Here is a 14,805-nt window from a genome sequence, read left to right on the forward strand (position 1 = left end):
TTCATCAGAAATCCCAGTACAGAAAAAGAAAAAGGAGACCATGTTGAATTATGTACAACAGCTACTCATAGATGGAGCAATTGTTCCAGTTCCAAGGGAGTTCAAGAGAAAAGGGATTTATTCAGTGATGTTTTTATTGGAGAAGAAAACAGGAGACTATCGTCCGGTGTTGGATTTGAGACCGATAAACACATGTCTAAAAATAAAGAAATTCAAGATGGAGTCTCTTCAGACGATTATCGCAGAAATCCAGCCACAGGATTGGATGTTGTCACTGGATCTAAAAGATGCTTATTTACATATTCCAATTGCAGAAAGTCATCAGAAGTTTCTCAGATTTGCAATTGGGGAAGATCTACATTTCCAATTCACATGCCTACCTTTTGGACTAGCAACGTCACCTCGAGTGTTTACGAAAGTGTTACAAGCGCTAGTAGCGGAAATAAGGAAAGAAGGCATTTTAATCTATCATTACTTAGACGACATCCTCTTAAGAGCAAGAGATTCGACAACATTGATAAAACATCGAGACAAGGTAATGAAGATTCTTCAGAAGCACGGGTGGAAGTTGAATATGGAAAAAAGTCAACTCCTACCGTCACAGGACTTAGTCGATCTAGGGGCAAGGTTTTTGACGAAACAAGCACTTGTAACTCTACCAGAAGAAAAGAAAATCAAGATAAGGAAAGTGATTATGGGTCTGATCCAGACAGTAGTGATGTCAGCGAGAGAGATATCCAGTGTAATCGGTCTATTAAATTCAGTGGTGCCGATGGTGAAGTGGGCCAGGTGGCATATAAGACCTTTGCAGCAGGTTTTCATTCAACAATGGAGACACTCGAATCACTCCTGGAATCAAAAGTGGATCATTCCAAATCAAGTGAAGCAAGACATGAAGTGGTGGTAAGAGGATGTGAACTTAGCGAGAGTGAAATCCTTGGACGAAATTCATTGGGAAGTGTTAACAACAGATTCCAGCCCGTGGGGCTGGGGAGCACATCTGGGGCAAACCTGGCTCCAAGGAAGGTGGGAGACGGAAGAACAGTACCTGTCATCCAATGTATTAGAATTGAGAGCGGTGTGGAAAGCCATACAAAGATTACATCACCAGCTGAGAGGGTCTTGTCTAATGGTACAGGTAGACAATTTGGCAGCGGTAATGTATATAAAAAAGCAAGGAGGAACTCGAAGCATGAGTTTGTTGGAGGAAATGATTCCCATTATGAGGTGGGCAGAACAACATTTACAGGAAATGACTGCACTGCACATTCCGGGAAAGCACAATCAAGTAGCAGATTTCTTGAGTCGCAGTGTAATCAGCAAACACGAGTGGGAATTGAATCAAGAAGTATTCCTCAAAATTGTCCAGAAATGGGGACAACCAGTGATAGACTTAATGGCGACTCGGAAGAATCTGAAAGTGAATCAGTTTTACTCGAGGAATCAATGTTGCCAATCGTTGGCAATGGATGCTCTTGCTCAAAACTGGAGACAAGGTCTATTATACATTTTTCCCCCAATTCCTTTGATCCCGAGGATACTCAAGAAAATAAGGAAAGAGAAAGCCAACATAATAGCAATACTGCCCGATTGGCCCAGGAGGGTCTGGTACCCACTGTTGAGGTCTATGATGATAGACGAACCTCTGAATCTTTGGGGCAGACGAGACTTGTTGATGCAGGGGCCAATCAGTCATCCTTACCCGCAAACGTTATCGCTGAAGGCATGGAGGTTGAAAGGATCAGGCTGACAAAAGAAGGATTCTCAGAGGCAGTAATAAAAACAATGTTGGCATCGAGAAAATCATCCACAAATAAGACTTATCAGAGGATTTGGAAAATATTTCTGTCTTGGTTATGTGACAGAGAAAGTACTTTGGAACAAGTGACAGTGTCGCATGTGTTGGATTTTTTGCAAGATGGATTTGACAAAAATCTGAGCCTGAGAACTTTGAAACTTCAGACCTCTGCTATTTCAATCCTGACAGAGAGGCAATGGGCAAAAAATGAAAAAGTTATAAAATTTTTGTCAGGAGTCCTTCATTTAAGACCTCCAGTGAATACACTGTCTGCAACTTGGAGCTTGCCATTAGTTTTAAAAAAACTAGCCACAGAGCCATTTGAACCGTTGGAGACAATTTCAGACATGTTGTTAACGCTAAAGACAACCTTGTTGGTTGCAGTTACTTCAGCAAAAAGAGTGGCTGATTTGCAGGCATTTTCATCAGAAGAACCCTATACTGTGATTCAAGCTGACAAAGTATTGCTGAGAGCAGTACCAGAATTTTTACCAAAAGTAGTGAAAGAGCACTATTTAAATAAGGAAGTGGTGTTACCATCTTTCTTTCCAGAACCTGTGTCAGAACAGGAGAAGGAGTGGCATAATTTAGACATGGTCAGATGTTTATCAGTCTACTTGGCTAAAACAAAAGTTTGGAGAAAGTCAAACAAATTATTTGTAATCCCAGCAGGAAGCAGGAGAGGACAAGCAGCCTCGAAATCCACAATAAGCAGGTGGATAATTAACTGCATTAAGCTGGCTTATGAAAAAGCTGAAGTGCAGCTACCGAATGGAATTAAGGCACACTCCACTAGGGCAATCAGTGCTTCATGGGCTTTTCAGGCGGAAGTCTCAAAGGAAGAAGAATGCAAGGCAGCCTCTTGGAGTTCTGCAAATACTTTTCTGAAGCATTACCATCTGGATGTGCGTTCCACACAGAGGGCTAATATTGTCCTTAAAGTTTTGGAATCAGTGTGTGAATAAAATATATTTGGTTTCAGCATTAAAATATTAAGTTGTTTGTTTCCTCTCCCAGGTAGATTGCTAAGGTATATCACCCTTAGTGTAAAGGCTGCCATAATGACCATGGGAAATAGAAAATTTAACTTCATACTTACCGAAATTTTCTTTTCCTGGTAACTATGGGCAGCCTTTACACTAACCCCTCCCCAAACAACTAGCTGCTCGGACATCAAAAGACAAGGGGCAGATGGGGGAAGGGGGAGTATTTATAGATAATTAAGATTGGTGGATTGGGAGAGAATTCATTATTAACCTGTCCTGTCGGCTTTGGGAAGCAGGGGAACCCTTAGTGTAAAGGCTGCCCATAGTTACCAGGAAAAGAAAATTTCGGTAAGTATGAAGTAAAATTTTCTATTTGTGCATCACAAGTATATAATCCTATATACACTACATAGCCTTATATAAGTCAGAATTGGCCTCAGCCAATCCATATGTTTACATAAGTTACCACTTTTAATACATCTATAATTTATATATTGGTTGGATCATACTTACCATGGCACTGTCCCTTAAGCCATTATTGACTGCTGTATATAAGAGTGTAACACTTATCCCCAGCATAGCTGTTGCATTTAAATAAGCTTACACTGCATATACCTGACTTTGATCCCGCATTTAAGCCAGTCTTAGTTCCTACATTGATCAAGTGTATGATACTGAAATGGCTTGCTTGCAAGAGGAATCCCTGCTTATAACTTGACTCAAATGTTATATACAACAAACATGACACGGGGCCACTGGAATAGTGACCTATGTTACCATGGTGACATACCAACCTGGAGGCTGTATAGGCACCTTCTGGAAAGTGCCTTAATCCTTCCCACACCAATCGCTGAGCTGTTTAACCCATACCTTAAGTTTGGTTGTTATATTAATTGGTGTCTAAACCAGAGAAATGTATAACATGTACATTTATATTTGGTTATTGTCTTAGTCAGCCCCAAAGCCACTGGAAGCATATACATTGGTTGTAATATTAATCAGTGGCAGGACCAAAGAAATATATAATATGTCCATTTATATTTGGATACTAAAGCCAGGTGCAAAACCACTGTAATGTTTCCACATATACATACAGTTTGGTTATAATATTGAACAGTAGAAGGACCACAGAAATGTATAACATGTACATTCATATCTGGTTATTACAGCCAGCCCCAGAACCACTGAAATGTTCCACATGTACATACAGTTTGGTGTAATATTAAGCAGTGGCCGGACCAAAAGGTGTATAACGTACATTTATATTTGGATATTAAAGCCGGCTCCAGAACCACTGAAATGTTTCCACAAATACATACAGTTTGGTTGTAATATTGAATAGTAGTATGACCAAAGAAATGTATAACATGTACATTTATATATTTGGTTATTACGCCAGTTCCAGAACCACTGAAATGTTTCCTCCTACATTCAGTTTGATTGTAATATTAAGCAGTGTCTTGACCAAGAAATGTATAACATGTACATTTATATTTGGCTATTAAAGTCAAATCCAGAACCACTGAAATGTTTCCACATATACATTCAGTTTGATTGTAGTATTAAACAGTAGCAGGACCAAAGAAATGTATAACCTGTGCATCATATATGGTAATTCCATTATACAGACTGAGAGTCAAGAGTCCAATCTCAATAACAGAACAGAGTTATAACACAGAATCTTACCGGATGCTTCTGGAAATCACTCTGAGCTACTAAGGGAAGCAGTGGGAGGAGAATCTTCATGCTCATTAACTGCACCTGACACTGACCTCCAGAGTAATTATCTAATTACCTACAGCTGCTGTTCACAGAACCTGCAGACCCACCTTGTCTGCTCAAAGAACATACAGATCAGTATAGAACATGCAAATTAGCATTGCATTAACACAGCATTACATTAGAATTGCTCATAGAACGTACAGAACAGCTACCGTTCCCCCAATGGCCTATCTGGCCCATCCATTCTTAAGAGTTAAGAGACTCCAGCATCAGGATGGCGTTCCCAGCTAAGCCTAGTTCTTAACTGTTAGAAGAACAAAGGCCCCAGGTTTTTTTTTTACCTCAACCTTGGGAAAGACTTGTGAGGGAGGCAGCTGGCTCTGAAACCGAAATTCCTCAAGAAAAAATAAAATAATACCCCAGTGTAGGGGAAAAGGAGAAGGAGGACATTAGGCCGCTAACTAAACATTCTGCTAACCCCACTCCCCAAGGCAAACCTGGGATTCCAACAGATTAACCTTATTTAACTGCCACCTCCCTCTCCCATCCGTAAAAATCATAAGGGGTGTAGGGGCCATACACCCCAATGCCGCTGGACGCATTTTAGACATGCCCAGGTAGGCACACGGATGGGGGGACATAGCACTTCCCGCCGGACAGGTTATTATCAGGCCGGGAACGCACATGGATCAAGGACAAACCAGTGATATAAGCCACAGTAACACTGTGCCTACCTGATCCAGATGATGTAGACTTCATACATGAGGTAAAGTGCTTATTGGGAAAAAAGATCACAAAGACCAAAACCCCAGTCCCTAGGACGCTTTCCAGCAAGCCCTAATGCTTCCCCAAGGTTAAAAAGAGAAAAAATAAACTGAAGCAGAAGAAATAAAGACACCAGATTGGGGGGGGGGTTGGGCTTTTAAAGCTTTGGGGAAGGTCCTTCTGACGGGAGCACTGGGGCGGGGGCTATCCCATTAAGTATGACATGGAATGACCTGTGTTACCATCTTTTATGGGACCAAAATCTGCTCATACATCAGACCAGTTCAGTCCTACATCCCAAAGCAGGACACACATTTTGCTCTTCTCTACATTGTATATTAGCTCAATTCTTTCATATACACTATGAAGAATAAAGAATTTAAAGATAGTTCAAAGACAGTGTCTGGAGTTTTAAAAACTATAAACATTAGATTGTAGATGGATTGAAGTTGCAGCACAAACTTAACTCTGATGGACAAAATCATTAGACTATCATTTCAAAACTTTGGAAATCAAAAACTACAAATTTAAAACAAGTGTAATAAAATGAAATTAGCAGCTGTATGGTACAAGGCGAACCCATGCTCAAGCAATCTTGCAATGATTAGGGATGCACCGAATCCAGGATTCAGCCAAATACAAGTGCATGGCCAAACAGAATCCAAAAAAAAAGTCACGTGACTTTTCATCACACAAAGAAGAATTAACATTTTTTATTAACCACACGCTGTGCACATGGTTCTCTTTCACTCATGTGAAAAGTCATATGGGGCAAATTTACTAAAGGGCGAAGTGACTAACGCTGAAGAAAATACACCAGAGTGTATTCTCATTAGTGTAATTTCGGTACTTCGCCAATTTACTAATGGGTGCAGGTGTAATTTCTGAATCAGTGGTACAGGCTGATACATTAGATAGGTATAAGAAGGGGTTGGATTGATTTTTAGCAAGTGAGGGAATACAGGGTTATTTGAATATATCTCATAGTACAAGTTGATCCAGGGACTAGTTCGATTGCCATTTTGGAGTCAGGAAGGAATTTTTTCCCCCTTTGAGGCAATTTGGAGAGATTTCAGATGGGTTTTTTGCCTTCCTCTGGATCAACTGGCAGATAGGCAGATTAAAAAAAAAGGTTGAACTTGATGGACGTGTGTCTTTTTTCAACCTTACTTACTATGTTACTATATCGCAACTTCGCTTTGATTGCCGACCTAACTCTACCGAAAATTTGCCAACATTTGGCGCCCTGGTCACAATTGCGCATTTTAGTAAATTAGCGTTGTCAGAGCAAATTTTCATCTGGCGAAGTGTACCGATGGGTGCGAAGCCGTTGATGAAGAATTTTCACTGGTTAGTAAATTTGCCCCATAGACTAGATTCAATTCGAGGAGCAAAAACTTTTCTCCAAATCAAGGTCCAGTTATTTCCCATAGAATCCAAAAAAATCCAGTATTACCCTCTCTGCAGAATTCCCCAAATCTTTTAAGTAGGGTATTTCCTACCACTTCAATATTACCTTGCACCAGTTTTAAGTTTGAGCTTGTCAATAGCAGCAATGATCCAGGACTTCAAACTTGTCACAGGGGGTCACCATCTTGGAAAGTGTCTGTGACACTCACATGCTCAGTGGGCTCTGATTGGCTGTTGAGAAGCTAAGCTTAGGGCTCGTCACTAATTATCCAGCAGAAAATGAGCTTCCCTGGCTGTAATATAAGCTGATGCTACAGGTTTGCTGATTATTAAATTCTGATGCTAATTGCACTGGTTTCTGTGCTGCCATGTAGTAATTATGTGTATTAATTACTAATCAGCCTTATATTGTGACATTTCTATTCTATGTGTACTGTATATTGTGAGTGGGTCCCTAAGCTCAGTAAGTGACAGCAGCACAGAGCATGTGCAGTGAATCAGCAGAAAAGAAGATGGGGAGCTACTGGGGCATCTTTGGAGACACAGATCTTTACTGCTAAAGGGTTGTGGTTGCCTTGGGCTGGTACAGAAGCACAAAACATCATGTACAACATTTTTAGCCTATTTTTTAATCTTTAGTTCTTCTTTATGCACACAACAATTGAGACCACAAATGCCTAATCCCCCTTTTATGGTGCTGTGATAAATCACTGAGGATCATAAAGGTTTAAGCATTCTTGGTGGTTTCCTATTACACTGTAACACCGGCAGTGCGCCAGCGCATAAACGCTGGAGTGTGTCAACTTAGGCGCCGGCGCATAAACACCGGTGCATGCCAAAATGGACGCTCCCACCAAAACACTTAGGAGCTATGACATCTAATTTGGGCGCCTGGCTTCCTATTGGTCCCTGATCTGTCTGTCTTCCTCAGCCTGCTCCTGATTGGTTCCTGTCCCCTTAAATACCTTCCTCTTCCTTCTCACATTGCCCAAGCTGGCTTCTGTTTCCACAGTTCCTGCTCAAGTCCCGTTTGCCTGCTTTCCTGTTTATTCGACCCTTGGCCTGTTTATTCGACCTTGTACCTTCGCTGCCCGGACCGACCACTGCTTGAACTTGACGACGCTTTTGCCTTATCCCTTGGTACTTCGCTTCTCTGCTTCCTGAAACCGACCACTGCCTGTAATTGACTATGCCTTTGCCTGATCCCTGGATACTTCGCTTTTGGCTAACACGCTTGGCTCCTTTGCTGACTCCGCCGCAGAAAGTCCGGGGCCCCAAAAGGGCGTCGGTGAAGACCGGAGCCGTAGAGGAGTTCCAGTTGCCATCTGTCCGCCTAGGACCAGCTGTCCTCCTCCGGGATCCCAGGTAACAGATCGTTACATACACACTGTATTAAACATAATCCCACTGCTCCATTCGACATCATCATTCAACATCATGAAAAAAAAAAACCTTTTCTGATTATTGTTAAGTGCATTTATTGTTCCATAAATTTGCAACTCTCAGAAATGTTCGAAATTCTAAAAACCCTATAAAATGCTATAAAAAAACAACTCAACGCTTAGCCAACAAGTTTCTAATGGTAGATTTCAGCCATTGCCATTTTTTTTAAAATACAAGTGAAATACTCTACAAACTAACTAACATTTGTCAAGAGATGTCCCTCCCACTGGAATTAATTAGGAAACCAGCGATTTTGATTTAGATCATATCAACAAACCTCATAATCCCTGGAGGAGATGCAGCAATTGGAAGAGCACAGAGATTTAGGCTTTATAAAGTCTAGTAGAAATCCAGACAGGTAGCACAGCTCTGGAAGGTATGGACTTTTTCTTTTTGAAGACGTGGACAGTATTCATATTCAAATTCTAGATCTCAAGCATTCTGGATAATAGATTCCACACCTGCATTGTAACACCTGTGAGTAAGGACCTTTAGTTTTACAAGCAGAATTTATTTTCCTGCATTCAGGGCAATATACTTGAAAAAATATTAGCCTTTGCTCGAACCACGAAAAAGAGATATTCTCAAATCTAAGTCATATTGACTGAGAGAATTCAACAACAGAAGTATTGTGTGACCTTCTTGAAATAAATGTGTCAATGAATTCTACTATTTTATAATAAAATTCCTAAAGAACATATGTATTAGCAGAAGAGAATGGCTAACAAATATCAAGTTTTGGGGGTTTTATGAATATGTTTACATGGACAGACAGACGGACAGCTATATTCATTTTTGTCTCATGCAAACAGATACCATTTGCATTTCACATTTGTATTAACACATATTTGGTAAACCTCGATTTTTTTCTGGCCCAGTTTTTAAAGTGGAAAACTCAAATATTTAGATGAAGTTAAAAACTCGTATTTTTAAAGATTGATAATACAGGTACGGGACCTATTATCAAGAATGCTCGGGACCTGGGGCTTTCTGTATAAGGGATATTTCTGGAATTTGGATCTTCATACCTTAAAGTCTACTAGAAAATCATGAAAACACAATTGGTTGGTTCTGCTTCCAATAAAAACTAATTATTTCTTAGTTTGGATCATGTACAAGGTACAAGGTATTATAGAGCAAAAGGAAAAGGATTATATGGGAGACGGTAATTCGGAGCTTTCTGGATAACGGTTTCCGCATAACGGATCCCATACCTGTACCCCAAAGCTGCTAAAAATCCAAAAATACTCCAGCTAAAACCTGTCGAGGTCATGTAAAAGTCAATGACAGATGTCCCTGTAGCTATTTCTTGACATCTTGATCTGAGCTGGTTTTTGTTCCATAATCCGAGAAATTCGAGTTGTCACTGACAATCCGATAAAGTCGAGCTTTCGGAGCTTCAGTTAGAAAAAGACACACAAAATGAATTGACGCAAGATTTGGTCGCAACGTATTTTGGTCACTGAATTTTTCAAGAAAAATTACTGGTAAATTAAGGGGATTCTGGTTTGGGAATTTGGTCAAATTTTTTTAATTAGCGTGATAAAAAGTCAAGTTTTAGTAAAATACTCCCCATACTGCATTTAAAGGAGAAGGAAAGCTACGGAGGCATTTTATTGCCAATAGATTAGCTACAATAGTGCAAGCTAGAATGCTATATTTATTCTGTAGAATGTTTTACCATACCTGAGTAAAAAGCTCTAGAAACTCTCTGTTTGTTTAGAATAGGAGCTGCAGTATTAACGTGGTGTGACATCACTTCCTGCCTGAGTCTCTCCCTGCTCTGGGCTCAGATTACAGCAGAGAAGGGAGGGGGATAGGAGCAAACTGAGCATGCTCAAGCCCTAGCCCTGGAGGTTTAAGCTGAAAACAGGAAGTCTGATACAGAAGCCCATGAGTACACAATAGAAGGAAAGAAATGTGCTGTTTCTTTTGAGGGTTTACTGGTATATTTAGATGGACCTTTCTGATAAAGCTTACTTAGTTTTAACCTTTCCTTCTCCTTTAAAGCAAAGAAAGTCCAGTCCCTGGGAAACAGCAACTTATTCTTTGGTCTGAGTCAACTGGAGGCTTGTGGGACCCACAAGGTGGTGGCAATCGATTGCCCATTTTAGCTCACCTGGCCCGTTGTGTTGCCGACATGACAGGCAACCCTTAGGTGGTCTGCATTGGGTAATATTGACAAGCATTCCTTTGTAAAGTGATTTATGTTTATACATTTATACCCAGCTGAATTGTTGCTTATTATTTTATATTTCCAAAATGGAGACCATGTTTAAGGAACCATCAGATCACAACTCCACAGAAATTATATTTACAGTCCAATGCTTTACAGACATAAAAGAACTGCAGGTTCACATTTTCAGCGTCTTCCTAATTATCTTGCTCATAATTCTAACTGGCAATATAACAATTATTGCAACAATATCGATATGGCCCCTGCTGCACACTCCCATGTACATGTTCTTGGTCAGTCTTTCATTCGTGGATATTTTCTATACGTTGACTACTTTGCCGAAACTATTGCGCATGGTCGCTACTCAAGACAAGACCATATCATTTGCAGGGTGCATGATTCAGTTATATGTTTTTATGGCCTTGACTTGCATTGAGTTTATTCTACTTGCTGTAATGGCCTATGACCGTTATGTGGCAATTTGTCATCCGCTTCACTATGGTTTATTAATGAGCCATAAACTCTGCCTGAAACTTATAACGTCTGTATGGATCGCTGGCTTTTTGGACACTGCCACTCATGCTTTCCTCATATCAAACTTGTCTTTCTGTTTATCGCGTCATATTGACCATTTCTTTTGTGATGTTACTCCAGTTCTAAAGATCACTTGCAGTGACACCTCCACCTTCGAGACTCTGACCTACATAAATGGGGCAATTGTGGCTGTTCCACCGTTCACTGTTACGGCTTTGTCTTACATATTCATCATCTGCACAATACTGAAGATCCAGTCATCCAAAGGGCGGATAAAAGCCTTTTCTACCTGCGCCTCCCACCTCACTTGTGTCGTCATCTTATATGGGACCCTCTCCTGTTCATACATGAGACCAACAAAAACCTACAATCCAAAGCAAGAAACATTTCTTGCTCTTCTCTATACTGTTTTAGTTCCTATGCTAAACCCTGTTATATATACACTAAGAAATAAAGAATTTAAAGGTGTTCTCAGTAAAATAATTAAAAAAGGTATGTTATTTAGAGAAGCACCAAACAGATGATGGGAAATACTTTTTCTGTTGCAGATGGCCATCATTAAAGCATTGCCTAAATTTTAAGAAAAAACATACTTTTTTAAAGTAGGATATCATTAGATATCATTTTAACAGATATTATGGAGGAAATACGAGTTGTCCTAAAGAATATTTCTTTTGAGCCTTGTGACAACCACAAACCCTGTCGTCTTTATCTGAGCTTGTTGCTCTTAAAAGAATTGTTCGGTATAAAAATATGAACTGGCTAAAATAGTCTGTGAAAATAAAAGATTGATTCAGTGCTCAAAGAGAGAGAGACAAAAAGAAAGGAGTATATGGGTCGCACAATCTATTTGCAGATTTGTGTAAGTGATTGTGTGCTCAGAAGACGTTGTGATCAACTAATTCATCGTGAATATACAAGTAAATCGATTGTGTTAATTTGTGGAAATTGCTTTTGTAATTAATAAAATTGAATTAACAAAGTGAAAAGTCTTGTGAAATTCATTGTGGAATAAAATTTTTTTAAAGTGCGAGGTGCTTATTGTGGACATTGATACATGATTGGAGTTTTAGGAGTCAATAAAAGTTATATTTTATCAGGTTTCTCATCCATGGGTCATATATCGTGGGTCCAATCATGTAACAATGTCCACAATAAGCACCTCGCACTTTAAGGGGCTGATTCACTAAGGGTCGAATATCGAGGGTTAATTAACCCTCGATATTCGACTGGGAATTGAAATCCTTCGACTTCGAATATCGAAGGATTTAGCGCAGATAGTACGATCGAATGATTATTCCTTCGATCGAACGATAAAATCCTTCGAATCGAACGATTCGAAGGATTTAAATCCAACGATCGAAGGAATATCCTTCGATCAAAAAAAGTATGGGGACCTTCCCCATAGGCTAACATTGACTTCGGGAGCTTTTAGATGGTGAACTAGGGGGTCGAAGTTTTTTGTAAAGAGACAGTACTTCGACTATCGAATGGTCGAATAGATTTTTACTTCGAATCCTTCGATAGTCGTAGTCGAAGGTCGAAGTAGCCCATTCGTTGGTCGAAGTAGCCCAAAAAATACTTCGAAATTCTAAGTTTTTTTACTTCGAATCCTTCACTCGAAGTTAGTGAATCGGCCCCTCAAAATTTTTTATTCCACAATGAATTTCACAAGACTTTTCACTTTATTAATTCAATTTTATTAATTACAAAAGCAATTTCCACAAATTAACACAATCGATTTACTTGTATATTCACGATGAATTAGTTGATCACAACGTCTTCTGAGCACACAATCACTTACACAAATCTGCAAATAGATTGTGCGACCCATATACTCCTTTCTTTTTGTCTCTCTTTCTTTGAGCACTGAATCAATTTCTTATTTATAGGAGTTGTCAGCACATCTATACCGAGTGGCTCATCGGCTCTCGGTTAAGGGACTTCCTTAGGGAGCGACATTTGGTTAGAAGGTGCGGCAAACACCAATTTCTCTCACGCAAAATAAAAGATGTTGTCAATGAAGTTAGCTTAAAATGTTATCTATAAAGGCTGAAGTGAACAAATGTCTAATAACCGAACAGAACCCAACTTCCAACTGTATTCCTTTAAAATACAAACAGCCCCACCCAGAAAAACCTTCTGCTTTTTGACGATCAGCCAATCTTTAGAAAAAATCCAAGTCGAAAATATGATTGATATTTACACCAATTTTCCTGTTAATAATACTTCAACTTTGACAGAAAAGACATTGATACACCTTTTTCAGCCATTTTACTCAATGCTCCATATTCATAAACAATTTTGACAATAATTTTGCCCAAAATATCATTGAAATGAGTTTGCTGGCTTACAAAACAGATTGCAGAATTTTTTCTACATTCAAAAGAATTTGATCCACCGTGGATAATAATTGTCCCAATCATATATCCCTGCACGGGGGTTGGTTGTGTTTACCTGCATTAGGCATCAGAGGCTGGAACGTAGAAGCACGTCCTCTTGACTAGGAGCTAGGAACTATGGGCAACCAGGGAAAAGAGCTTAGTTTTGTCAAGAAAATCCTTTATCCAAAGATAGCTGTCCCAAGGCTTTTGTTTTCATAAAAAATATTGTTTTATTAAATTAGCATTAAAAATCAATTACAAACAACCCCACCAGGCCCACCTTACGCGTTTCGCACCCTCCGGCGCTTAGTCATTAGTTTTGTCAAGGCAAACTTTCCATGGTGAATTTTCCACTGTGAATTTTTGATGCAGTTTAGCTAAAACATTGGCAGGCGGCGATCCATGCCTGGTGAATAAATTCACCCATCACTATTACACAGTTATTAGAAATGATACTCAAAAGGACACTTTTTGGCAATGAGCTCTCTATATATAGTTCATGTTCATCTAGGACTAGTACAATCTACATGTTACTAAAACAGTGAAGAAGGTTATTACGCTGTAGTAACTACACTAATAAATATTTAACAGTTGCAATTTTTAAACATAATCCCACATGGGGACTGACCAGTGTAGCAACAAATACTTGAATATTGGGTATAAAATTACTTTGGGGATATTATGGGACTTTTGTGGGCAAAAAAGATTTAGAAAGTACCTCATCCAACTCTAAAGCTGGCCACAGACGCAAAGATCCGATCGTACAATCAGACTTTCCCATCTCCAGACCTGCCACTAACCATTCCGACAGAAGTATTTTAACCTGCCTGACAGAAAGTGCAACATTCTGGAATATTTTATCATTTAGTTTTAAACACTTTAATCCCTTCCATTTAACGGAAAAGCTCCCACCAGTCATCCATTCCTTGATCATTCACATCAATGTTCTTTAACTGATGCTTTATTATTAGTGATGGGCGAATTTGCGCCGATTCGCCAAAAAATTTGCGAATTTCGCGCGAAGTTCTCAAAACGGCGAAAAATTCGCGAAACGGCGTCGGCGGCTCGTTTTTGACGCCGGCGCCCATTTTTGTCGCCAGTGAATTTTTTCTGCGAATTTTCTCAGGCGTTTTCCGAATTTATTCCCTGGCGGCGAATCGCGTGAATTCGCCGCGAATTCGCGCCTGGCGAATAAATTCGCCCATCACTATTTATTATTGTTTATTTCCAATAGGGAAGACCATGCTTAAAGTAGGCAATGACACCAAAGATATTGTATTTACAGTCCTGTGCTTTTCACACAAAAAGGAAGTGGAGATTCCACTTTCCATAGTCTTCTTAATCATCTTCCTCATCATTATAATTGGAAACATTCCAGTTTTTGTAACTATAACGTTGTGTTCCCAGTTGTACAATCCCATGTACATGTTCTTGGGCAGCCTCTCATTCCTGGATATTTCCTATGCCTTGACTACTCTACCACTCAAGAAAAGACCATTTCCTTTGTAGGGTGCATGATTCAGTTATATTTCTTTATATTCTTTGTTTGCATTGAATTTATTCTTCTTGCTGTTATGGCCTATGACC

At 39.6% G+C, this 14,805-nt stretch overlaps 1 protein-coding gene across 1 annotated transcript; it reads left to right on the top strand.

Moving 5' to 3' along the window:
• The first annotated feature begins 10,386 nt into the window (after window positions 1-10,386).
• LOC108696960 (olfactory receptor 1F1) lies at window positions 10,387-14,727 on the top strand. Its single transcript, XM_018226663.2, has 2 exons — window positions 10,387-11,326; window positions 14,453-14,727. The coding sequence occupies exons 1-2, from the start codon at window positions 10,387-10,389 to the stop codon at window positions 14,725-14,727; spliced, it is 1,215 nt and encodes a 404-aa protein (XP_018082152.2).
• The last annotated feature ends 78 nt before the right edge of the window (window positions 14,728-14,805 follow it).

Source organism: Xenopus laevis, chromosome 7L, assembly GCF_017654675.1.
Source record: "Xenopus laevis strain J_2021 chromosome 7L, Xenopus_laevis_v10.1, whole genome shotgun sequence".
Taxonomy (NCBI): Eukaryota; Metazoa; Chordata; class Amphibia; order Anura; family Pipidae; genus Xenopus; species Xenopus laevis.

Coding starts and splice junctions, on each gene's coding strand:
- LOC108696960 (XM_018226663.2), top strand. CDS start 10,387: ATGGAGACCATGTTTAAGGAACCATCAGATCACAACTCCACAGAAATT. Junction 11,327..14,452: donor CAGTAAAATAATTAAAAAAG/GTATGTTATTTA, acceptor TATTTCCAATAG/GGAAGACCATGCTTAAAGTA.